This window comes from Cynara cardunculus, assembly GCF_001531365.2.
Source record: "Cynara cardunculus var. scolymus isolate 2C chromosome LG 1, CcrdV1, whole genome shotgun sequence".
Classification (NCBI taxonomy): Eukaryota; Viridiplantae; Streptophyta; class Magnoliopsida; order Asterales; family Asteraceae; genus Cynara; species Cynara cardunculus.
Window position 1 is genome coordinate 18,485,501 of NC_037528.1, and position 24,642 is coordinate 18,510,142.

General features: G+C 32.3%; 3 protein-coding genes across 3 annotated transcripts; 2 read left to right on the forward strand and 1 right to left on the reverse strand.

Moving 5' to 3' along the window:
- The first annotated feature begins 1,504 nt into the window (after positions 1–1,504).
- LOC112515958 (protein CURVATURE THYLAKOID 1D, chloroplastic-like) lies at positions 1,505–4,528 on the forward strand. The gene is made up of 5 exons (XM_025122947.1): positions 1,505–1,701; positions 2,425–2,732; positions 3,828–3,932; positions 4,026–4,097; positions 4,287–4,528. Exons 1-5 carry the CDS (start codon positions 1,575–1,577, stop codon positions 4,359–4,361), a joined length of 687 nt encoding a protein of 228 aa, XP_024978715.1. The 5' UTR covers positions 1,505–1,574; the 3' UTR covers positions 4,362–4,528.
- Positions 4,529–6,642: 2,114 nt separating this feature from the next.
- LOC112529233 (mitochondrial uncoupling protein 5-like) lies at positions 6,643–7,761 on the reverse strand. Its single transcript, XM_025140408.1, has one exon. It carries the CDS (start codon positions 7,759–7,761, stop codon positions 6,850–6,852), a length of 912 nt encoding a protein of 303 aa, XP_024996176.1. The 3' UTR covers positions 6,643–6,849.
- Positions 7,762–13,724: 5,963 nt separating this feature from the next.
- LOC112518086 (IMPACT family member in pol 5'region-like) lies at positions 13,725–20,079 on the forward strand. The gene is made up of 6 exons (XM_025125656.1): positions 13,725–14,080; positions 17,283–17,324; positions 17,668–17,783; positions 18,007–18,112; positions 19,377–19,430; positions 19,718–20,079. Exons 1-6 carry the CDS (start codon positions 13,817–13,819, stop codon positions 19,874–19,876), a joined length of 741 nt encoding a protein of 246 aa, XP_024981424.1. The 5' UTR covers positions 13,725–13,816; the 3' UTR covers positions 19,877–20,079.
- Positions 20,080–24,642: the final 4,563 nt, after the last annotated feature.

Here is a 24,642-nt window from a genome sequence, read left to right on the forward strand (position 1 = left end):
ATATCACATGATTATCACACCTATATCACACCCAAATCGTGTTGATATAAGCGATAATGTGATAATCACATGATTATCACATCCATATTACATGATTAACCGTTTATTAGATAATGATAATCATGATCGTGTGTAATCGTGTTAAAAGATTTTATGATATCATTTCCATTATTATCCTTTTATTTTTAATATTTTTGAATCTTTTTAAATTTCAATTCTAATTTTAAAAATCTTTTAATTTTATTTTTTTATCACAAGAGGTTATTGGGTTGTTCTCGCATTCTCGTAAATCACAGGGGTTCTCGTTTGAACCCTTCCCTATATATATATAGACTTGAGATCAATGGTTTTTCGTGAGACCCGTAAGACCAATTCTCAACTCTTGAATTAGATTTACAATCGTCAGATCTGAACATTTATAAACGCCACGAGACTTCTCAATAATTACAAAATTACCACTTTGCAAATTTAGATCATTAGATTATTAGTTTATAAATTTAATCAATGAACATAAATTGGTCTTACGGGTCTCACGAAAAACCTTTGATATATATACATATATATATATATATATATATATATATATATAATATCAACCAAGAGAAAGAAGCTAATGGTAGTTTTGGGTTCTTGTTTCAGCCAAGTCATTAAACCGATATCAAGGTAAATTCGGCATGAAAAACTATACACACACAATATATACATGTTTTCAATCAGTTTTATGAAATATGATACGTGTACGTAACTTCGGTATGAAAAATATGTTACAACCATGTCATAATTATAAATATGCATTTGTAAGAATACAGTTTTATGTACAAATGTTGTGATTGTTGGAATTAAGGGGTTGTTTAACAAATGCTAATGTAAGGGTTTATATATTGACCCTTATTTACCTTTCGATAAATATGACAAGAACTAAGAATCTTACCCAGTAAGGTAGGATGGTGAATCTTATTCTGTTTGGTTTATCTGATAAGAAATGCTTACCAACAATGTTATGTGAGAGTATAATTAACAAATTCTTTAAAATAAATAAATCATGAGAAAGTGGAACTCTATAAATTTGAAAAACTCAAAAAATTGTGATCATGAAAGAGAAATAAACTTTTATCATATTCAGAAGCCTTGATGTTTCTATATATGACAAATATAACAAATAAGCTCATATATTTATTCTTAACTTTTTAGAAGGCCAAAGACTATAACACCACTAGACCAGATATCCTTTATTCAGAAGCCTTTGATGTTAAAAATTCATGAGAGGAAAAATATTTTAATAATATGATTTAATTTGTAAAATAGAATGTAATCTCCATATATATATATATATAGAGAGAGAGAGAGAGAGAGATGCTCTTACAATTTTTTAATATCTAAAAATGTTTTATGATAAAATAATTTTTTTTAATAAGAGAGGGATTCATAAATCATAATTAATCTTGTATAGTAACAATTATTTATAGAAATTTTAAATTAATTTGTTTACTATAAGCTGAATACCGGGCGGGATGTCTTGCAGAATACAGAACCCTACTCGAACAATCTAAAACCCCCCAAAACCTTCGACAACAATGGAGCTCTGTACTTCTACTCGTTGCATCCCCAATCATCTTACACCCTTCACTCCTTACAGACCTACCCTGCAATGGAGATGCTCTCTTCCTTTGAAATTCCACCCGATTGCTCGCAACTATCCAGGTACAACATTCTCTTTTTATCTATTTTACTCTGTTGCTACCGTAAACCCTAGATTTCTTTAATATTTCAGTTGGTTTTGAATTTTCTGCTGTTGAATATTCTTTATTAATGGGAAATCGATAGATGTCATTGGAAGGGAACAAAAGATACGACACCTAATAATCAGTTTGAAGATCATGGTGATGTCGTAGCGTTTTGGCCTCTCACATGCGAGTACGCAGGGCTTGGATCTCTTTGAATCTGTTTCTGTAAAAATGTGTGATTTGATGGATCTAATACGGAAAAATGGTTCTATCTGGCATTGAGCAGAGTTTGATAGTCGTCTTGTTAACCCTAAATTTAGAGTATGCATTACCTAGTTACGTGTGCGTATTTTTTCAACCAAATTGGTGAATTTTGGGATGATTGATGTGAAGATCTATGATTTTGGTGTTGCAAAGTAGTATATTTCCCTTCCATGATAAGCGAATTTTGCTGTGCAATTTAGCGAGCTTATCATTCCATCTAATTACTGTTTTCCCCCAAAATGTAAATACTTACTTCGAACTTGTAAGTACTATGTTTACTGGAAAGTTCTTGCAAAAGGTTCATATAGAATTGACTAAATGTGCATTAATCATGTTGTTGCACTTGATGTGAAAATATGAACAAGTTTACACACTATCTTTGGATATCATTGTTTCACAGAAAGGACTGGTTTTCTCATTTATCTTTGTTTCACAGGATCGCGCTATTACAGCTATTTTTCTATAAAAGCTACATCATCTGAAGAAACATCGAGTGGGGCAAATCAGTATGTCAAAGAAGAACCGGATGTAATCAACTACTCATCCATAAAAGCAACAACTCCTGAGGAAACATCAAATGAGACAAATCAATATGTCAAAGATGAACCTGAAAGTGAAGTGACGGATGATGAAGTTCAAGCTGAGGAGAAGAGTGGGTTTGGAGGATTTGGTCTATTCAAAGATGACGCTGAGACTAATGATCAGTTCCCGCAGTTTGATTTTCTAAATAAGCTCAAAGTAGAGGTATAATTTTCTAAATATTTCTCTGTACTATGTGCCTGCTCCTTCATGGTCTTATATGTGAATTTCTCGTAGTTGTACCAACTCTAGTAAGATGTAATTTATGTACTCTCGTGATATGGTTTGTTATTGTCTTTCCTAGGTGATGATGGACCTTATGGATTGCCCGTGCCTCCTAGATCACTATGCTTTTGATGTTTTATTGTTAGCATGTCTTTAGGGTTATCTGGATAGTAATTTGCTGCAACAAGATGGCCTCCCTTCTAGTTGCCCTTGCCCCTTGCTATCCAGAGTTCTTGCTCAGTTGCTTCTAATGGAGCCAACTGTGTGAATGGTTCAGTTTTAGTTGTATACCTAGTACACGTCAACTGTTTAATTGACGTGGAGTCATGAAACAAATACTGTCGATTTGAGTATGTAAGCTGGTTTTGAGTTTCATTTTCCAGCAAATACTTGCATTCCTTATATGGCAGAAAATGATGCTTCTTGTGGTAATTGTATAAAAAGAAATCAACTAATTGTAGGCCATAGAAGGATCCCCCCCACCCCAACACAAAAAAAGGTACCTAAACAAACAAACCTGCAAGTACCAACAGATTTCCATTTAATTGGGTGGTCTTATAACAACTTCATAGAAAGAACCTGATCTAGTGGATTAAAATCGAATCTTTATAATCACAACGAGCCTTTATCAATCTTTTCTTCTTCATGTCACACTTGTAACTCTTAATGTCCATCATTGATCTTAAAAGACTCAGGATTGGGCGTTGATGCATTAGTGTAATGTTACTAAAAGCTTTATTGCCTTTGAATATCTTATTCTCTGAAGTCTGAAGTGGTAGCAGCTATCTCATATTAACATATTATAAATGTTTGCACGGTCATTTTGTGTTTTTCATTTTGTGTTGAAGTTTATGGTTAAAATAGAATTTCCAACATTTCTCGTTCTGCAAGGAAAAAAATAAGTTGTAATGTTGTGGCTGCCATCTGGTGATTAATTTTTCACCGATTAAATGTTACTAGAGCGATCCTGATGCAGCCATCGGATAACTTGTTACTATCTGTGTACTGACTAGCATTACTGTTCTTTCTTTGTAGTTGGATTTTGAAGATTCCTTTTCAATCGCTCTGCTCAGTGTAGGTGGCATTGCAGCCCTGTGGTTAACCGCATCCATAGTTGGAGCCATTGATAATATACCTTTGGTGGGTTATTGGTTTTCATACTTGCTAAAGTATCATCTTAATACATCTTCACCTCTGTCTTATACAAAATTTGGTTCCATTTTCTGTTGTTAGTTTCCTAAGCTAATGGAAGTGGTGGGTCTTGGCTACACTATCTGGTTCAGCTCACGCTACTTGCTCTTTAAGGTACGGAAGCAGTAGTGCGCTATTTCTTCGTGTCATCGTGTGTGTATGTGAGTTAACCTAACCACTAAAAACGCATGGCGTTTTGGCCCAATTGTATCAGGTTGTGTGAGTTTGTTGACGGTTTCTAAAATAGCATAACGAATAAAAAGGTTTATTTAGAGAAGCTTGATCTTCGTATCAATTTTGCAGAGAAACAGAGATGAATTGGCATCAAAGATCGAAGAGATTAAGCAACAAGTTCTGGGGGGGAAAGTTGATATGTGAGATCACTGAAACCATCCTCTTATATGAGTCTAGATTGCATCGGAATAGTTTTTGGGTCCAGTAGTATGCTTATATGTGAATAAAAATACCGACTTCAAGGATGCGTCTCTTTTCCTTACGGTTGAATATCGAGAAATCAAATATTTTGAGGTGAGTTCTTGTCTGAATTGTTGTGTTCTTTATAGAACATTGGAAATTATGATGCTATGGAGTTGGCTCTTTAGGCTGTTATATGTGGATGGCAAATATACAAACCACCATCAACAGCATCATCACATTCACCACAACTCTCAAAAGACAGCATCATCAGATTCACCACAACTCTCAAAAGACGAGAAGTTTCAATATTATATATGATTTAATTTGTTGGGTGTGTTTAAAATCATACATCAAATTCAAACGCTATTTGTTTGATTCTGAATAAATAAGATTTTATGTTTAGCATATACATCAAATTCAGATACGGTTTGATTCTATGAAGATCGTAATAAATAATTTATAGAAAAAAAAAAAAAAAAATGAATATGAAAATTTGAGGAGGTAGGTAAAAAAAAGTCCATCCGAGTGGGACCCTGCGTATGTCGGTCTTAAACCTTTATTGGCTTTTCCTCATTTGGTTGTGTGGTGCTCCCGCCTCATGGGTCCAACCTCTTCTTATCTTAAATTAATAAATATGTGGGTTCCACAATTGACCTTAAAAGTGATTTTTATTTATCCTTTAATAGTTTTATTGAGAAACTGTTTTTGAATCGCTAAAAAATGAATTTTATTTGATAAAAAAATGTTGTCTTTTAACGTATCTAAAACTTTTTAAATGATTTTATATCATGGATTTTTTTTAACCATGCAAAATTCTAATTCTATTGTAAATAATTACTGAACAATAATATTTCATTTTGTACTATATCATAAGAGTCTTTTAATTATTTTGACCATTTAATCATTTTGTATCAAAACATTCAGCAACTGTCAAACATCCCATAAGTCTTAGAAGTCATGACGTTTTTAAAATCGTAATTTGTATGTCAAGTATATATATATGTTCAATTATTATTTAATGGGTCAATAATATTTAACCATTTAAATTAGGTTTTTATACTATAAACTAAGAAAAAGACAATGAAAAAGGTAAGAAAAACCACTAGCAAGTTATAAAAACTGCATTAGGCCATGAAGTTCCACTTACTTAACGTAGCATCAAACATCAACCTTGAGTCAAACATGCCATAATGAATATTGTGACGAGACTTAGAATATTATTGTTAACTAAGAAAAAGTAATAAGCTCAACCTAGATGGATGAAAATACAAGGTCCGACAACTTTAAACTTTCTTATCATATATAAATTTAGAGGCCGTTTATCTAAACACAGTGAGAGTCAAGACTCTCACTTATCTAATTGGATAATATTATAGTCCATCAAAGCAACACTGTAAGCAACAATTTACAAGACAAGCGGTAACCAGATAAGAGTCATCACCTTCACTTACCTATATAAATTAATTAATCACTACAGTCAGCTTTATATAATTTACCTGTTTATAAAATACGCAAAGGTAATATTATATTTTTGAAAATAAGGTTTTATGAATTTAAAAAAAAAAAGTCTAAATTAGAATATATTTTCCCACATCTACAATCAACATGTTAGAAACATAAAACGGCTACGTCACGCATCTTTTGTTTAATTTCTGTTTACTAGCAAAGGATGATAATCACGTGTATATAATATATATATATATATATATATATATATAGAAAGAGAGAGAGAGAGAGAGAGAGAGAGAGATTTTCATATATAAAAATGTAATATTTTAATTCGATACATAAAAAATAGTACACCTGTATAATTGAAATAATAAAAAAAAGGCTTATACATCAAACAATTAAAGTTGAAAGTATAATTTAATCGGTTTTGTTATATAATCAACGTAATAAATGGATCTTCTCTAGTGGGTATATTAAATCTATCATTAAAGTTCAATTTTTATCTTTTTAGTGTATTTCAGTCGAGTCAAAGGACCTAAACATCTATTGGACAAATTTCATCTGTAGGTTTGTGAATTTTGTTGCGTGTGACCGTTAGCTTTGGTTGGTCGTTTTGTTTCCGTTATCTCTGTTTTAATCTTGTTACAAGTTTCTTTTTGTATTTTTATCTCTCATTTCGTCCTCTGTTTGAAAAACGGATTGTTATTTAACATATATAAAAAGATTTCAATCTCAATTTACGTTTTACACGTAATAATTACTTTAAAAATAGTAATTCCAATGGACCCATATCTTTTTGTATTTCGTTTTATTCTTATAAATAATAGCTTTTCTGAATACATGCTTAATACGTAAACACTTGCATTAAATTTTTTAAAGATGTAATATAATTAAATTATTCATTTTTTCAAAATAAAAACAAAAAAATAATAAAACTATGGTAACTTTTTGTTACGCCAATACTGAAATATTTGTCGTCGTCATCATCAATCAATGAAATTCAAAAATCCTTTAGCAATTTCCGGACTTGTTCCAGTGTGACAAAGAGCACGATAGTAAATGGTCCTTGCCTAGATATCGTCGGAATAAACCCTTTGTAAAGCGCCATCGGACCTTCACTCTTTATGGTTTTCATGGCGCAATCCGTGGCACCCGCGTACGGCGGAGCCTTTCCTGGTTCCACCTTCATGTTCATGACTCGAGTCTTGATCACATCGATTGGGTTCGTAACCACTGAAGCAATGAACCCAGCTGCAAAGCTCGCACCCACATGGGTCCCCAACCCATCTTCCATCAAACCCTTCTTTAAGATCGTCTCTTTGATCTGATCATACGATGCTAACTGCGATGCGGTCACTAACATGGCACGGTTCACCGTAAGCGATGAACCGCGCCACAGGCTACCGATCCCTTCGTTTTTGGCCATATGTGATAGAGCGTCCACCACGCTTTTGTAGTTGCGACGCTCTGCAGCCGGAAGCCTTCCGTCAGCCTGCATGCGGACCATCGATACGTCGGCCGGATTCCCGACGCAGGCGCCGATCCCACCGGCGATTAATCCGGCACCGATCTTCTTCCACAAAAGCATGTTTCCGGTCTCGGGATCCGTCCATTTGTTCTTCATCATGTCGTAGAGACCCATACGGGTGGTGGAATAAAGCGTTTGGCGGAGAATGGTTGCGGATACGCCGGAGAAGAGCGCTGCTGCTCCGTCTTGCTGGACGATCCGCATCCCAACCGCAATGGGACCCACACGCGGAGGCCGAGAAACTTTGTTGTTGGTTCCCAGCTGCGCATGGTGGGTGTTTTCGCCTTGCAGCTGCATACGAACCTTAATGAGATCAAGTGGGTGGGTTGAACATCCGGCGACAATTGATGCTATGCCGCCTTCGACGAATCCCTTCAATCCCATGGGTAAAAGTAAGATTGAAACAGGAAATGTGAACCCAAGAGATTCAGATATGAATTCAGATTAGGGTTTACGTGAATCGAAGGGGAAAGGGAGGAAAATGATTGGGTGTGGAAGACATGTGCTACGAAGATGGAAAGAGAGAGAAAGAATGAGATGATGGCATTGGGGAAAGTTGAAGGATTATAGGAAACATTTGATACACCTATTCAATGGTTTTTACGGTTACATGAATTCCTATCCGCATTTATTATTTTTGGTGATTAAATGTAATTCCAAAATATCTAGAAAAAAAATCTGAAACTCATAGAAAAATATATCAAAATAAAGTGATTGTTTTTTTTTTTTAAATTTATTTTAGTCTAATCTTTTTATATTTCCTTAATTTTTTATTAGAAAAATATCGGTATATTTTAAGAACACTCAGTATAATCAACTTTTTGATCAATTATATATGATGATTTAAATGGGTTATTCAATTCTTTCTTCCCTTTTTCACAGTTTTCTCAAAATCTAGTCCCATAAAATTATATACATGGCATTTTTTTAATTATATCAACAACAAAGTTATTGTTTTTTTAAAATATTTTAAATGGTTTTTGAGAGTTGACTTACTCTATGTCCATTCAAATTTCAAATCAAGTAACGTTTTTCCTTTTTTTAAAGTTAAAATGACATATTAAAACAGGTTATTTTTGAAAGTTTTTAAATGTTAATAATGAAGTTGGACTTTTTTGCTTATATAAAAAAGCAAATCAACGAATATGTTCGTATTTTCGTTAGATTCGAATACAAAGCATAAGAATCATTAAAAATCATTTTGCATAATTATGTGTAGGATTCCTTCGTTTAACTTTCCTAGGGATATGTTTTGTTTTTCGGTATATTTGGCTTGATTCAAGGTCTTTTTCAAAAACTTGTTCTTGGTTTGATCTAATCTTATTCCAGATGATAATTAAACAGGTTTTTTTTAAGTTTTCAAACTTGAAATGATGTGCATTTATATATAATTTATCTGGTTTGAACAAACTAAATGTTTATTTGGTTCATAATATGATATGGGACCAGACTGACTCTGTATAAAAACCAAACTGGCTTATATTTATTTAATAATATTTTGTGTTTGTTTCATTCTGGTTTAACTTGATCGAGTTTGGTTCCACCCCCATTAGACATTGTCATACAAGTTGTGAAATGCAAAAAATGGTGTAAACTCAATATATTATTAAACTTTTCATCTAATCTGAGAAAAATCGAATAAACAATAAAACTACGAGATGCATGTATTGCCACAAATTTTCTCTTTGTTTGATGTCATTATTTGTGATTAGTATATCTATACTATATTATAAAGCATTTGACAAAAACTCTTAAAAACCATTTTTTATGTATGAAGTACTGTTTATTGATACATACTACTTAAAATTCAAGATTACAAGTAAATTGTGTTTAAGTACAACTTATTAAAGCTTCATGTTTGAATTCGTGTAACTAATTGCGGATAAACATAATCAAATAGAGGATAAACATCTCGTTTTAAAATATAAAAAATCTAAAATTTATTAGGATAATTATTGAGTTTTTAACAGAATCATTATCTTTATAAAAAAAATTATATTATTACTTCGTTACTAAATCTCAATTAAATTATAATAAAAATTTGAATCAAAGAAATTATACAAAAACAAGAACTTTTAAATAGTTAATTTAATACTAATATCGTTTATTTTTTTCAAAATTTTATGATATCTTCAAATTTATATTTAATTTAAAAATAAAAACATTTTCTTTTTCTCAGAACCACATAGCATCATAATATTAATAGACCCAAAATATGAAATGAAACATTAAAATCAAGATGCATCTCGCTGTATTGCGTGAGTACCCTTCTAGTTATTATATAATTTGTAGGTTTTGGTATTCGACATAGGAATAAGGACAAAAAATGTGAAACAAATTATGCAGTGACAAGTCATTTTACATCATTGTTTACAACTTTATTTTCTTTCTTGTTTTAAATTTTATTTTGTCAATGAACGCCGAATGACAAGAGAACTGTTTGATGGAATTAGAGGGAAAATCATACAAACAAGAACTAGAATTATGAGTTTGTGTTTTACCCAATTTTATGTTTATATAAAAACTATAAATTTGTACTGTATTATTTGGAATGTTAAAGTTCAACAATTGTTTTATAACATTTTCAGAGTTAAAACACTAATAAACCTGCAAAAAAACTGTAGGATACGGAAATAAATAAAACACATGATACACGATCGAGAAGAAAATACGACATAATATTTCAGTTGTCTAAAAAAAATATGTTTGTTATATCATTTATTTTACATGTGATGATAACATTTAAAGATATTAATTTTATTTATCTATAATATAAATTGGTTCAAAAACCTCATATATGTATAGCTTTTGTCATTATGAAAACTAGAAGGGTACTCGCCCAATACAGTGAGATATATCTTGATTTTAATTTTTTATTTATTATGTCTCCGTCGATGTTATAATACGATTTTATGTGGTACCGAAAAAACGATAATGTTTTTTTTAATAAAATATAAATTTAAAGATATCATAAATTTTTTAAATCAAATTAAATATTTAAAAATTCTTGTTTTTTGTGTGTGTAATTTCTTTAATTCTATTCATTTATTTTTAGTTTAATAATATAATTTTTTTATAAAGATAATATTTAGTATTTTGAATTCAATGATTATCCTAAATATATTTTAGATTTTTTATATTTAAAATGGGATACTTATCTTGAATTTGATTATGTTTATCTGTAATTAGTTACACAAATTCAAACATGAAGCTTTAATAAGTTGTATATACTAGGGATGCTTATGGGTTGGGTTGATTGGGTTGAAGACATTTAAACAACTCAACCCAATGCTTGCGGTTTGGAAAAAAATTAACCCAACCCAACCCAACCTATACGGGTTGATACTTTGGTATATTAAAATATTCTTCTAACCTTGAATATGTTATTTTTCTACTCATAGTTTTTTTTTCATCATCAACCATTTGATACAACTTATCCATATTTCTTACGTATATTACATTCAGTTAATTTTCTCAATTTACATATATATGTCCACAGTTACTGAACATATATATGAATAAGTTATATAGAGATATGAATAGATTGAAAATATGTGTATATGAAAAACATACATGATAGTGTAATTGTCTAATGTATATATTAATAGAAATTCAACAATCATATTAAATCCAAGAAATAAAAGGATATCGGGTTTATCGGGTTGGGTTGAGTTCAAATAATAGTAACCCAATATCAACCCAATACCTACGGTTTGATAGTTTTACAACTCGATTAGACATCGGGTTGCTTCGGGTTTTGGGTTATTTCGTGTTCGGGTTGGGTTGGGTTGGGTTGATCGGGTTGGTCGGGTTTTTGAGCACCCCTAGTATATACGAACAATTTACTTGTAATCTAGAATTTTAAGTAATATGCATTAATAAACAGTACTTTATGCATAAAAAATGGGTTTTAAGAGTTTTTGTCAAATATTTTATAATATAGTATAGATAAGGTGGTGTTTAATTTTTAGAATGAAATATGTTGAAATTGTAATATGTCAAAGAAATTTGAATTTGTAGGAATTTGAATGAAATTTAATCAGATTTAACCACACGTTTGGTTGACATAAATTGAAATGTAATATGTATAATGAATTGGAATCTATCTGTTTGATTGACAGAATTGTAATCTCAGAGTTAAAATGAAATAACTATAAATGACCAAAGTACCCTTTTTGAAGTAGTTTTGTAAATTGTTGTTTAGCTTATAAATATCAGAATACGTTTTTCGTCCCTGTGGTTTAAAATTTCGGTTTTTATTCTCATGGCTTGCAATTCAATTCTATTTTCATCCCTAAATTTAAAACACTACTTTTAGAAAAGGATCACCTCGACTTTTCATCTTATTACGTTGACTAGAACCTTCATCACTACGCACCAGGGGCAGATGCAGTGCTTTAAAGAAGGGGGGAAGGGACCCCAGTCAAAAACTCAAAAACAAAAATTCATAGGTTAAAATTTAGGTTTTACATGATTTACCTTTCACTTCCTCCCATTACATTTTTCTATGGGCCCCCAACCCTAATCGAAACTGTTACTCTAACAAAAAAAATATGTTGAAATCAATCAAAAAAACCAAAAAAGTTATTCGGAATCGACAAAAACACTAAAAAATTCTTCGAAATCAACCAAAAAACTTTAAAATTCCCTAAAAAAAACGTTGTAATTAGGTTAAAAACACATCGGACGATTTTGCGGGTTTTTAGTCTACCTTAAAGGTGACCCCACTAAACAAAAATCCTGGACCCGCCACTGCTACGCACATTTGATTGTTGTTCCTGATCTCCAAAACCATCATCTGATTGTGTCGTTGTTGATCTTCCATGTCCGCCTCCTCAACCATCTGATCGATATCTCTAGTATTATTTCCTTAAGTTCGATCCTTCCCAAAAACGATACACAAATCCTCAAAATGAGGAAATGTCTTATAAATATTATATTTTCAGTATTAAAATATGTGTTACTGTTTATAACAACGTTGAATCTAAGATTTTTGTCGAGTATGTGCACCTTTAAGGTGTATTAAAGGCTCACAAAATCATCATTTGTGTTTTTAGTCAAATCCCACTATTACAAGATTTTTTTATAGTTTTTTGATTGATTTCACTTTTTCGGTTTTTGGTTAGTGCCCCCTGTATGTTCTAATATTCCGGAGGGGTTGCACCCCTCAAAGTTAGTTTATCCACCTTTTAAATCCCAAAAAAATTAGTTGTGAAATATCCGTCGAATGTTTTTAAGGGTGTGTTTGGTGTCAGTACAGGACATGACATGATAGAACAACTGTTCAACGTTTGGTAAGATAGAACTGGACATAACAAAACAAGTAAAATGACCAATTTACCCCTGATGAATTGTTTATTTTAATTAATTTATGTAATTTATTAAATTATAATATAATAACTATTTTTTATAACAAAATATATCATTTGAAGTTTTCGTCAAAACAATTAAAATGACACCAAATAAAAAATTTATGTAGTTTTCTATTTTTATTTTTTTTATCTTTTTTCTATATTATTTATTATTATTAATATATAATAAATTACATAAATTAATAAAAATATGGAAACCGTATAAAAATAATATTTTGAGGACAGTAAAATGAAAATTTAATAAACATAAAATACGATAGATAAAATTTAAATAATGAATAAAATATAAAAAAATAGTCCTATTTGATGTTTTAGAAGAGAATTAAGTTTTACTTTAAGGTTATATTGGTAAAATATAAGTCTGTTCTACCTTGTTCCACCCTGTTCCATGGGGTAGGGGTGGAATAGGCCTGTTCCATTTTATTTCACTCTGTTCTTGTCTATTCCACATAAAATTTATGCCAAACATGGGAGAGATCTTTGTCCTGTCCCTGTCCCTGTCCATGTCCAGTGTACCATGTTGGAGATACATAGAAGAAAACATCAAATATACGTAGGAAATTTGAATTTATCAAAGATGTTCTAGATAACAAAGTTTGAAATGATTTGTCTGCACAGTTTCTGCACATATACATAAAAGAAGAGTTTGTTGTCAAAAAGTCAACTTCATATTTACACAACAAAAACTCACTTGTACACTGGGTATCACCCAACGTATATATACACACCCAAGGGTTATACCCTTAAGGCCAAAAGACACCCTTCACTAATAGACACATCTATTCACCAAAGTAACTACCTTTAACTGTCAGATAACTAACTTAATATTTGAATGTCTAACTTACTTTTAACATACCAAAGTACCAAACACATCCTAAAAAAAGATAGATACGAGTGTATTATTCAATTCGTTAAAGCTTATGGGCTTTTCTTGAATTCTTGTAGAAATTTATGGCCCCAAATAATATTGTTATTTGGTAGAAAATTGGAGAGACACGACGCCGTATTCGATTCGATTATCGAAGAAAAGGGATTCCAAATCGAACAATTAGAGCAGGTGTATCCAAATGCAGGTATCGAATTTGATATCAACCTACCATTGCTACTACCACGTCCACAACCACCATCATCGGATCTCCTCCTCCACTCTTTTTCTTCTCAGATCGATGGTCACCGCCACCACCAGCGTCGCCGCTACCTCTACCGGCGGTGGAGCTTTCACGACCATCGCTGAGAGAGTCAGCTTGGAACGTGATATTAAAAAGAGCAAATTCATCGCTATTGCCGGTCACATCCCCGACGAGCGCTCTGCTCAATCTTTCCTTTCCGAGGTACTCTACTCTGATGTTCCTTCCGCTGCAGAATATAATATCGATGAATATTATCTGTTTCGTTTCAGCTTTGAATTTCCCTATGATAATTGAAATGAAAATACTTGATGCAAAAAGTAATAAGAAAAAGTTGATTGGGTTCAAGCAGAAAATATTGAGAACCAAATTAAACCGTTACAAATTATTCAATTTTGGTGTTAGAAACAAAAGGGGTTTGATCAGTCTTGAATTTGAAAATATTAGGTCAATTTCCAAAATGAGAAACGACTTTGTTGGGACTGAGGATTTTCTTCGTAATTTATTTATCAGTATATGTTTCTGGACATGTTCAAATAACAAACTGATGCAAACCTATCTCTGAGATTTTCAAAAGTGATTTCTAGTGGTCATATATTCCTCTTCATTTGCTTTTGGAATTCGTATTTGGGCCATTTAGTTTACTCCATCCCTTGCACTTTAACCACCTGTTTGTGATTAAATCTCAAAGGATTACCAACTTCCATGCATACAGATATCTTGGGGTTAAGTTATCTGAAAAATGATGGATTTGTAGTTGAATAGTACACTGCAAAAACAATCAATCAATGTGGCAGAACATCAGTTAGGCTGTTAGGGTGTGTATGGTGTGGTGGACAGGATGGGAGAACAGAAACCGTTGTTGCATGTTTGGTGTGGCATTAGATTTGGGATAGGATGGGACCGTGGAGACAAAAATGATTTTATCTTCCAACTAAAATTAGGTAAATTACTAACTAATCATGTCAAATTAAAACCCTAAAACCCTGTACAATGCCTACCTCACTCTCGTCCTGTTCTGTTTGTGTATCAAACGCACACTTATACTTAAAAACTGTTTACCCCCAGATACATGGCACAGTACAGGAAAAGTCTATGTAAAAGTCTGAAACTGATATCAAGACGACACGTGTTCACCTATTCCCCAATATATGCGTGGAAAGTGAGTTTGCTAATTTCTTTATAACCTTGAAATTGTGAGATATGTATCGTAGAAAACCAATAACCTCCTTGTGTTTGTGATCAAACTATCTTTCAAATACTTTTCCCTAAGCTTATTGTCAACAGGTGACTGAAAAATAGCTGTTTAAATTTGATTTATAAAACTCTGGCTTTTTTGGAAGGTATGAAACTTCTGCCTTTAATCATACTGATAGCAGCATTCATGGTTTGTCCTGTTTCTGTCTACAAGTGCTCTACCTTGTGTTTTTCTTTTCCTGAATTTTAAATAGAGTATAGAAGAAAATGTGACGAAGTCATTGCATATGCTTGACCCACACTAGGAACATATGTCATGCTAAATAGTATTGTAAACATTATTGGCAAGGAAATAATGACTTGGCAAAATCCTTGGTGCTTTGGAAAGAAAGCAGTCAAGAATTATGAAACAAGGGAACGTAGTAGTACTGCCCTATGAACCCCAAGTAATTACTGCAGAGTCTCGGTGGATAACTAGGTACACGAAGTGGCTACGTTGGTGGTTATGTTCGTACTTGGTATAAGACATCATTAATCCACTGGATTGACGTTAGGCAGTAATTCTATATCAATATGGGGTCCAGGGCAAAGGCCATGATAACAATGGACGGAACTCTATACAAATATAATCCAAAAGCAGGCCAGTGAGAGCTCAAGTTCAAACTCATTTACTGTTCTAAGTTCTAACTTTGCATTTTTAGATCTAGAGTTAGATTTGCTTCCACTAGGATCTATTCTGTTCCATATGGCTTCCATTAATGACACCACTCAAGACAAGAAGGAAAATGTGCCGTTTGCCAAGAGTAGGTCAGCATTTCAATAAAAATCTTATGTGTTTCTTCATTTGAATAACATTTTTCCCCGTCTTTGTTTTAAAATTTTGAATGTGAAAGGAAATCCTCGACAGAAGTCGATCCTGCTCCTTGATGATGAGAACCAAGTCAAAGCTGTATGGGTAAGCAAATGGCATGTCCCCCTAGCATAAAGAAATTCAAGAAACCATGCTGGGTCTTTAGATTGTCATTTGGTTTGATTGGCCATAATTTATAGGTGGATGGTTTTGAGTTTCTGTTCGTGCATAACAAGCACATTACCAAATTGAGTGGGGAAATTTGCCAAATCAGGTCCTACATTAGTTGCGATGGTCAATTGTTTGCTCCTTATAAACCATTGTCGGTGGGCTGCTAATAACTTCTTACCATGGTTTTAATCAATTGACGGTCATTTGGGCTAGTTTGCTCTAGGTTTGAGGTGTTACACCTACAAGATCTAAGGACTTCGTTTCAGCAATGTATGCCCACTTCAATCCAGCTATCTTTGTTGTAAGGTTCCATAAGGGGTCAACTTATCCACTATCCATTCATATGTTTTTTAAGGTCTATACCACCAGTGTTCTCAGTAGGGATAGATCCTCAGTATGCAGTAATCTGCTGCATATCTGTTCCTATTCATAAGAAATTATACAGTTGTTTTCACATCCTTAAGCACATTTTTCAGTAATGGCAAAATCACTAGTCAAGTAACTACAACTGCAGATCAGAAAAAGATTTAAAAAACTAGCTACAAGTGTCCAGATTAACTAAATCTTCTTGAGCCAAACGGTATCTGTATATATCCTTGCACTAGGCCATGGAGATAGGAGTAAGAACCATCTACACATTGCTTTTGAGAAATGGACTCGTTGCTGAATGCCAGGGCATAGAGATAGGAGTAAGGACCATTAACTAAATCCTCTTGATGGCACATTTAAGTTGTTCTTTATGTGAATTTGTAGTTCTAATCTGAAATATTCTATATTTTATTTTAAACAACAAAATCGTCAGTCATTTTGATAATGGTTTTAGCCGCATTCAAAGTCTGTTCCTTTTTTTTTATTTCCAACGACTTGCTACTAATGAGATATAAGATCCAGATTTCCTTGTTGTGCGATGCAGGGAGACAACCCAGGTCCCTTGTACCAGTGTATTTTTTTAATTCTTAATATTGATGTGCGTGTCCTGATGCTTTTAATGATCCGTCCATTTTGTTTTCCGTCAAGTGAATGAGGAAATGTGGAAAAAGTTCTCTAGCATAACATTAGTCGAGTTAAATGAGAATGTTGCCTTTTTTCTTTTTAGAGTTGTAATAGAATTATTTTTTTTATCACCTGTGTTATTTTATTTGCTTCATTGCTGTTAAAACTTCTGATTTCATCTTATATTTTGTGTAGGTTCAAGATGCACGCGCAACTCATAATTGCTGGGCTTATAAGGTATATACACTTGTTTTGGTTCTTTTTATTATTTTTTGCATAAATATTCAGTTTGACATAACTGGATGCTCAATTGCTAGCGTTCATGTTCTAAAGTGAATCCTGCCTCTCACCACTGTGATCTGCTCATGATTTTTAGCCTGTCAATGTCCATAAAGAAGAGTCTAACAAATATAATAGGCAAATACTGCATACTATTTGCTCAAATATTTTGTATTTGATCTACACTTTTGGTGATGGATGCATGCACGTTTAGAAAATGATACAATGGACCACCGTGAAACGTGATATTTACTTGGTTCCCTCACCAATTTTGTATGATGTTTGTTTCTTTGCATTCTAGGTCGGAAATCAGTATCGAAGTAATGATGATGGTGAACCATCTGGTACAGCTGGAAAACCAATATATTCTGCCATCGAAAATTCAGGATTAGATAGAGTGATGGTTGTTGTCATTAGGTACATATAATTTCAAATTCACTTCCATCATCTACTTTCGATATTAAAAGTTTAGATACTTGTCACTTCAGTGGAAAAAAGTAATGAGGGATTTGTTCTTGGGTTACAGTCAATTATATTTCAATCAGATCACATGCCTGACTCCATAGTAAATAGTGGATGAATTGAACATTCAAGAATTGAACTTATTCATTTCTTTTTGATTGTTCTTGTTTATTCTTAGGCACTTTGGAGGGATCAAACTAGGCACCGGAGGGCTAGTTAGGGCCTATGGCGGAGTAGCAGTAGAATGCTTGAAAAATGCCCCAACGCGACTTGTAAAATCTCAGGTAATAATAAGTTTTCTGCCTACATTTCCCGAAATTTTCTTGATTTTATAGATGCTTTTGTGGAGCTTTCATGATTCTTTTACTCTTGTAATTGTACTAGTCGGTAATTTTCAATTTCATCACTCGTACTATAGTTTGGTATTATTGATAAGAGTGAATTAYTGTTGTAGCTATTGGACTTGTCAAGTTATTTCAAAACAACCACTTACTTGGAAAACCCCAGCATATTTTTTTACCTTGGATCAACCCTAGTTAAGCTTAGTTAACCTAACTAGATTATGTTCTACATTTCAGAGAGTCGTACTCAGCATTTGTTTTCAAAATAACCATTCTCCATGTAAGAATACGAAAACCATCATATCACAAACTGTCATCACGTTTGTCCAAATCCTTTGCCCCGAACCATATTTGGCAAAATTGTGATCTTATTTTGAACACTTTTGCACTCATTGTGTTTGACAAATTTAACAAATTGAGAAGACTTTTGCCGTTGATTTTGAAAAACTCGTCTGACATATTGTGAACATTTTGATAAACTCTGAGCATATTTTTTCTCAAATCTTTTGCCCCCATTTGTATTTGACAAACTGAACTTTGAACCCTTTTGCCCGAGTTGTAGCGAAAAGTGTCTATTTTTCTTGAAGAATGAGCGAATTCGGCCAAATTTCTCATCTTAAGAATGTTCCATAAAAGTCTATCAAGTATGAATTGGGCAAAATAATTAGTATGATTTGGAGAAAGCGTTTGTTCACAGTTTTAACGAAACCAAATGAACCGAGTGAATCCTACATGGAGTAGGATATGGGGAGGGTAAGATGTAGCCAAGGAGTAGAGTGACTGTTTCTTTGAAGCTCCCCAGCTTGTAAGGTACAATTCAAGGTTAGGCAAAAGATTTGGGCAAAATTGTTCACAAGTTGTCAGAGTAAGATTTGGGTGGAAATGCTGGCAATGTGTGAAAAAGGGTTCAAATATTTTCAGATATAATTTACAAAAGAGTTCAAAGTACAATACATCAAAAGCATCCACAATTTGGAGCAAAAGATCTGGGCAAAGGTGCAAGTAATTTGTGATATACAATGTTGACATAGTGGAATGTAATCTACATGGGTTCACTTAAATTTTAATGGGATAAATCGGAGTGAAAAAATGTTAAGGTTTTCCAACTTCAATGGTTGTTATGAAACAACTTGCCAGTGGTTGTTATAATGGTAATTCACTTAATCTGGCAGTTGTTAATAATGTGTGGTTCTAATATATGTTGTAGGTGCCTATGGGTGTTGAGGTTACTTTTGATCTATTGGGGGTTGTATACCATCAGGTAAACACTAAACATCATTTGCTAGCAGTAAGTACTTCAAACCAGTTTTCATTTGTATGAACCAACACCTGAAAATACAGTGTTGTTTTACATGTGAAACGTTTAAGATTGTTTTTTTCCACACATAAAACAGTCTTGAAAAAAATTTCACATATGAAACAACATCGTATAAACACTACATTTTCACACGAGAAAAATTGGTTTGTGTGTTTTTATGATTTATTGGGTTTATAAATGCTAATGTGTTCAATGCATATATATGACAACACTTTGTTGGTGATTTTCAGCTGCAATCATTCAAAGCTGTAGATATTAAGCAGGATTATGATACTGGAAAAGATGGCATAACAATGGTGACCTTCAAAATTAGTTTTGACGAGGCTGAAGCATTGGAGGAAGCTTTGAAAACCAATTGCAGCAGAAATCTTGTATTTTACAAGCATTGAGCAACCAATATTATATGGGTAGGAATTATTAATAGTAGTCAAATTAACAATTTTAATCTGTTGGTTTTCTGTATATATATTAAATAGTCATTCTTATATCCTATGTTGATCTGTAGAATTCATTGAGGCCAGGGTGTACCAATGTGAGATGAAATAGTGCTCCCAAAATTTTGGGGTCAAATTATACATTTTTTAGCCTTTAATCCAATTATACATATTTTAATTTATTATATCGTTTCTTGCCTGATTATAATGTTTTAGCTTTTACTTTAATCGATTACATGTGAATTTTATATATTACTATGCCTGATTATAATGTTTTAGCTTTTACTTTAATCGATCACATGTGAATTTTATATATTACTACGTCACTGAAACCCATTTTTGTTTTAACTCTTGTTCTAAGACTTTTGATATAATATATGTTACATAGTATGAACTTTATATTTTGTTTTTAGAACAATACTTTAAGTTGATTTATACCTGTACATCATATCTATATTTCTTGACGATGGAGCATGAAAATTGCACAATGCTATGCATATCTGGTCTTCTACCAATTTGCATTGGATATGAAGTAGGTAATAATTTTGTATGTTTTTTTTTGCTAATGAACATTTGATCGCCACCAAGAAATTTGAAAAGTATAAGAGAACAATGATCAAGTATCGGTAATGAAGCACACGTTTCTCATGATATGTGATTAATACACGATGAATTGAAGTGTTTCGTGAATATGGCGTTGTTTGAGTACATACAGGGGGTTTAATGAAACTATCAACCGTTAACCACCTGAGAATGCGAGAATTATGTTTCTTAAAAAGGTATTCATGTAACCTAAATTGAGGAATTCAAGATCATGTTGATCGTTGAAGGGGGTGTTTGGGATTTTTTCTTATTTAAAACAACTTGTAATTTTCTATAAAAGTCCTAATTAACTTATTATAAGTTAGAAGAATTTAACTTTTTCAAAAACTCCATATTACCGGTTTGACACCGGTATAAGTTGTTTATCCAAACATTTAAAAGTGCTTATTACCAATGTCATACTGGAATAAGTCAATAAGTTGCTTTTATAAGCAATCCCAAACACCCCCGAAGTATGAAAAAACTCAAAGGAACGAGCTAGAACAAGTAACCTACGCAAGAACGTTGGTAAAACCAACTGGACATTACTCCAGTCGTATCCCATAACTCAATCTTTTTAAAGGTCAAGTTTTCCAAGTTCAATAGCGTGATGAAGCGAGACTTGAACCCTAGACCTCTAAGAAAGTCGTGTTACAAGGTACTGCTAAGCCAAATGCGCTTTGTTTTGTAGAACCTTGTTTAATGGATGGAAGATTATTGTAATGATTGTGGCGGCGCGACTRTTATAATTTGGAAATTGTATATAATAAAAACCAGTAATGTGACACATCBAGGTTWCCCACTTGTATGTGTTTAGWATAAGTTTATTTGTGCCATGTTTTGAAAATTATTTGAACAATTTGTTGATTGATGAACATGCTAGTTTACTAGACAATATTGTTATATAAAAAAATCTAATTGATTTTATACTTAATGCAGAATATCATAACAAATGACATTAAAATGAATTATGAATGGTTATGAATATGCTAAAGACACCGATAAAATATTTATAGTAAATTGAAGACACAAATTTTATTAAATTCATGAAATATAAAAACTATAATAAACATAAAGACAAAATCATTTGAGCGTGTTTATGACTACTTATGTCATTTTAGTCAATTTCTATTTTTCACAATCATAGACACACACACATCCGTAAGTGCCAAAAACGGAACCGGGAACACACTCTCCATTGCCGTTAAAACTTTGAAAGCATTGCTTCTTACAATCATAGAGYGTACATGCTTTAGGGTCCAACACCTTTTCGCATCTTTTTTGAGCAACCACGTGGTCGACATTTATCACTGCAACTACAACCAAAGCAAAGAACACAGAATAAAGATGACAATTATAAAGAATTATAAAATTAGTATACATATGAGTCACAATCAACTCAATATATTCAGAGACTTGAAGTTGATCATGCTTTCTCACAAGAATAACAGATAACAAAGATCAGAATATTGGGTGCTACTGGATTGTAAGAAAAGTTTGAAGTAGATCGTTGAGCTAATAAAAATACAAAAAGGGTCAATAAACTTTACAATTGGATTGTTTGATTTAGTGTAACGGAAACTGATTGTAAAGTTTGATGACCTTTCTTGTGTGTGTTTTGGTCTTAATAGTATAAACATATAAAAGTGAAAATAAAAAACGGATATCAAATAATATATACAAGAAATCATGAACGTGCATAGAAATTCAACCTGACAAAACGACTACAAAAAGCAAGAAACAAGATGAAAAAGCCTTAACCATCTTTTAACAATCTTGAAACCCTACTTGTTTGATGAAACTTTATGATGTTGTTTGCGGTATTTATATAATKCAAGGGTCATTGTAATTATCAAATGSCTTAATTAATGACATAAATATATACAAATCGTAACAATCTTTATTAAATGAATTCACCATTAATTTTTCCATAAAAAGTTTGACTGTTTTAGTTTTAACGTTACAAGATTATAAGGAAATAAATAAAATAAAACCGCAAACATATTATTATGTTCAAAATTATTTTCAGTACCCATCATGTTAATGCCTATTTATCATCCTTAATTCCCTGCCAAGTTAAAATAAGCTTATTTAAAAAGATAATATTACTAGAAAATCAGCTTATAATATCTCAATATTCTCATAAACCTTTTTATAAAATTTAAGTTTATATGATCAAATAATTTTCCGTGTTATATAAGTACGTTATTTTTGGATATCCCAACGAAATTTTAGAACTCTTCTATTTTTACCAAAGGCTTTTGGCAAATAGTGGATAATTAAGTGAAAAATAATTAAGGGGTCAGGATGATTAAGATATACTCTATATAATTTAGTGTTAGATAGAAAATGTTTGTTCGGTAATTGTTCAGAATCAACAGTCTGAATGACATAAAATTGATAACATTTTTGCCCAAATCCTTAGCCATCATTTTCTTTTGAAAAACTCGTATGACATATTGTGAACATTCTGATAAACAGTAAGCCTATTTTTCCTCAAATCTTTTGCCCCCATTTGTATTCGACAAATTGAACTTTGAACCCTTCTGCCCAAGTTGTAGCAAAAAGTATCCAATTTTTTTCTTGAAGAATGAGAGAATTCGGCCAAATTTCATCTTAAGAATGTTCTATAAAAGTCTATCAAGTATGAATTGGGCAAAATAATTAGTATGATTTGGAGAAAGTGTTTGTTCACAATTCTAACTAAACCAAATGAACCAAGTGAATCATACATGGAGTAGGATGTCAGAAGGGTAAGATGTACCGAAGGAGTAGAGTGACTGTTTCTTTGAAACTCCCCAGCTTGTAAGCTACAATTTAAGGTTACGCAAAAAACTTTGGCAAAAATTGTTCACAGTTTTTCAGAGTAAGATTTGGGTGGAAATGTTGGCAATGTGTAAAAGTTTCAATTTTTTTTCATATATAATTAATACAAAAGAGTTCAAAGTACAATACATCNTTTTTTTCATATATAATTAATACAAAAGAGTTCAAAGTACAATACATCAAAAGCATCCACAATTTGGAGCAAAAGATTTGGGCAAAGGTGCAAGTAATTTGTTAAATACAATGTTGATGTAGTGGAACATAATCTACATGGATTAACTTAATTTTGGGTGGGAGAAATCGGAGTGAAAATATGTTAAGGTTTTCCAAGTTCAATGGTTGTTATGAAACTACTTGCCAGTGGTTGTTCTAATGTAATTCACTTAATTTGACAAGTGTTAATAATGTGTGGTTCTAGTATATGTTGTAGGTGTCTATGGTGTTGAGGTTCCTTTGATCTTTTGGGGGTTGTATACCATCACGTAAACACTGAACATCATGTGCTAGCAGTAAATACTTCAAACCAGTTTTCATTTGTATGAAACAACATGTGGAAATACAGTGTTGTTTTACAATTCACATTCAAGACTGTTTTTTTACATACATAAGCCAGTGTTGAAAATTTCACAAATAAAACAACATCGTATAAACACAGCATTTTCACACGTGAAAAATTGGTTCGTATGTTTGTGTGATTTATTGGGTTTATAAATACTTATGTATGCATGGATATATATGACAACTCTTTGTTGGTGATTTTCAACTGCAATCACTCAAACCTGTAGATAGTAAGCAGGATTCTGATAGTGGAAAAGATGGCATAACAATGGTGACCTTCAAAATTAGTTTCTACCAGGCTGAGCATTGAAGGAAGCTTTGAAAACCAATTGCAGTAGAAATCTTGTATTTTACAAGCATTGAACAACCAATATTTTATGGGTAGGAATTATGAATAGTAGTCAAATTAACAATTTTATTATGTGAGTTTTCTGTGTGTGTGTGTATATATATATATTTAATAGTCATTCTTATATCCTATGTTGATATGTAGAATTCATTGACACTAAGGATGTGCTTAGTTGTACCAATGTGAGATGAAATAAAGCTCTCAAAATTTTGGGGTCAAATTATACATGTTTTTGCCTTTAATCCAGTTATACATGTTTAACTAAATTATATCTTTTTCTGTCTGATTATAATGTTGTATCTTTCACTTTATTAGCTCAATTGTAGTATCTACACTATTCCTACCCTTGAAAGTTAACCGATCACAAGTGAATTTTATATGTTACACTGAAACCCATTTTTGTGTT

Excerpts from the sequence above, each read along its gene's own strand:
- LOC112515958 (XM_025122947.1), top strand. The coding sequence starts at position 1,575 with ATGGAGCTCTGTACTTCTACTCGTTGCATCCCCAATCATCTTACACCC. Across the intron at positions 2,733-3,827 it reads TAAATAAGCTCAAAGTAGAG|TTGGATTTTGAAGATTCCTT; the intron begins GTATAATTTTCT and ends CTTTCTTTGTAG. Across the intron at positions 3,933-4,025 it reads CCATTGATAATATACCTTTG|TTTCCTAAGCTAATGGAAGT; the intron begins GTGGGTTATTGG and ends TTCTGTTGTTAG.
- LOC112529233 (XM_025140408.1), bottom strand. The coding sequence starts at position 7,761 with ATGGGATTGAAGGGATTCGTCGAAGGCGGCATAGCATCAATTGTCGCC.
- LOC112518086 (XM_025125656.1), top strand. The coding sequence starts at position 13,817 with ATGCAGGTATCGAATTTGATATCAACCTACCATTGCTACTACCACGTC. Across the intron at positions 14,081-17,282 it reads CTCAATCTTTCCTTTCCGAG|GTTCAAGATGCACGCGCAAC; the intron begins GTACTCTACTCT and ends TATTTTGTGTAG. Across the intron at positions 19,431-19,717 it reads TGGGGGTTGTATACCATCAG|CTGCAATCATTCAAAGCTGT; the intron begins GTAAACACTAAA and ends GGTGATTTTCAG.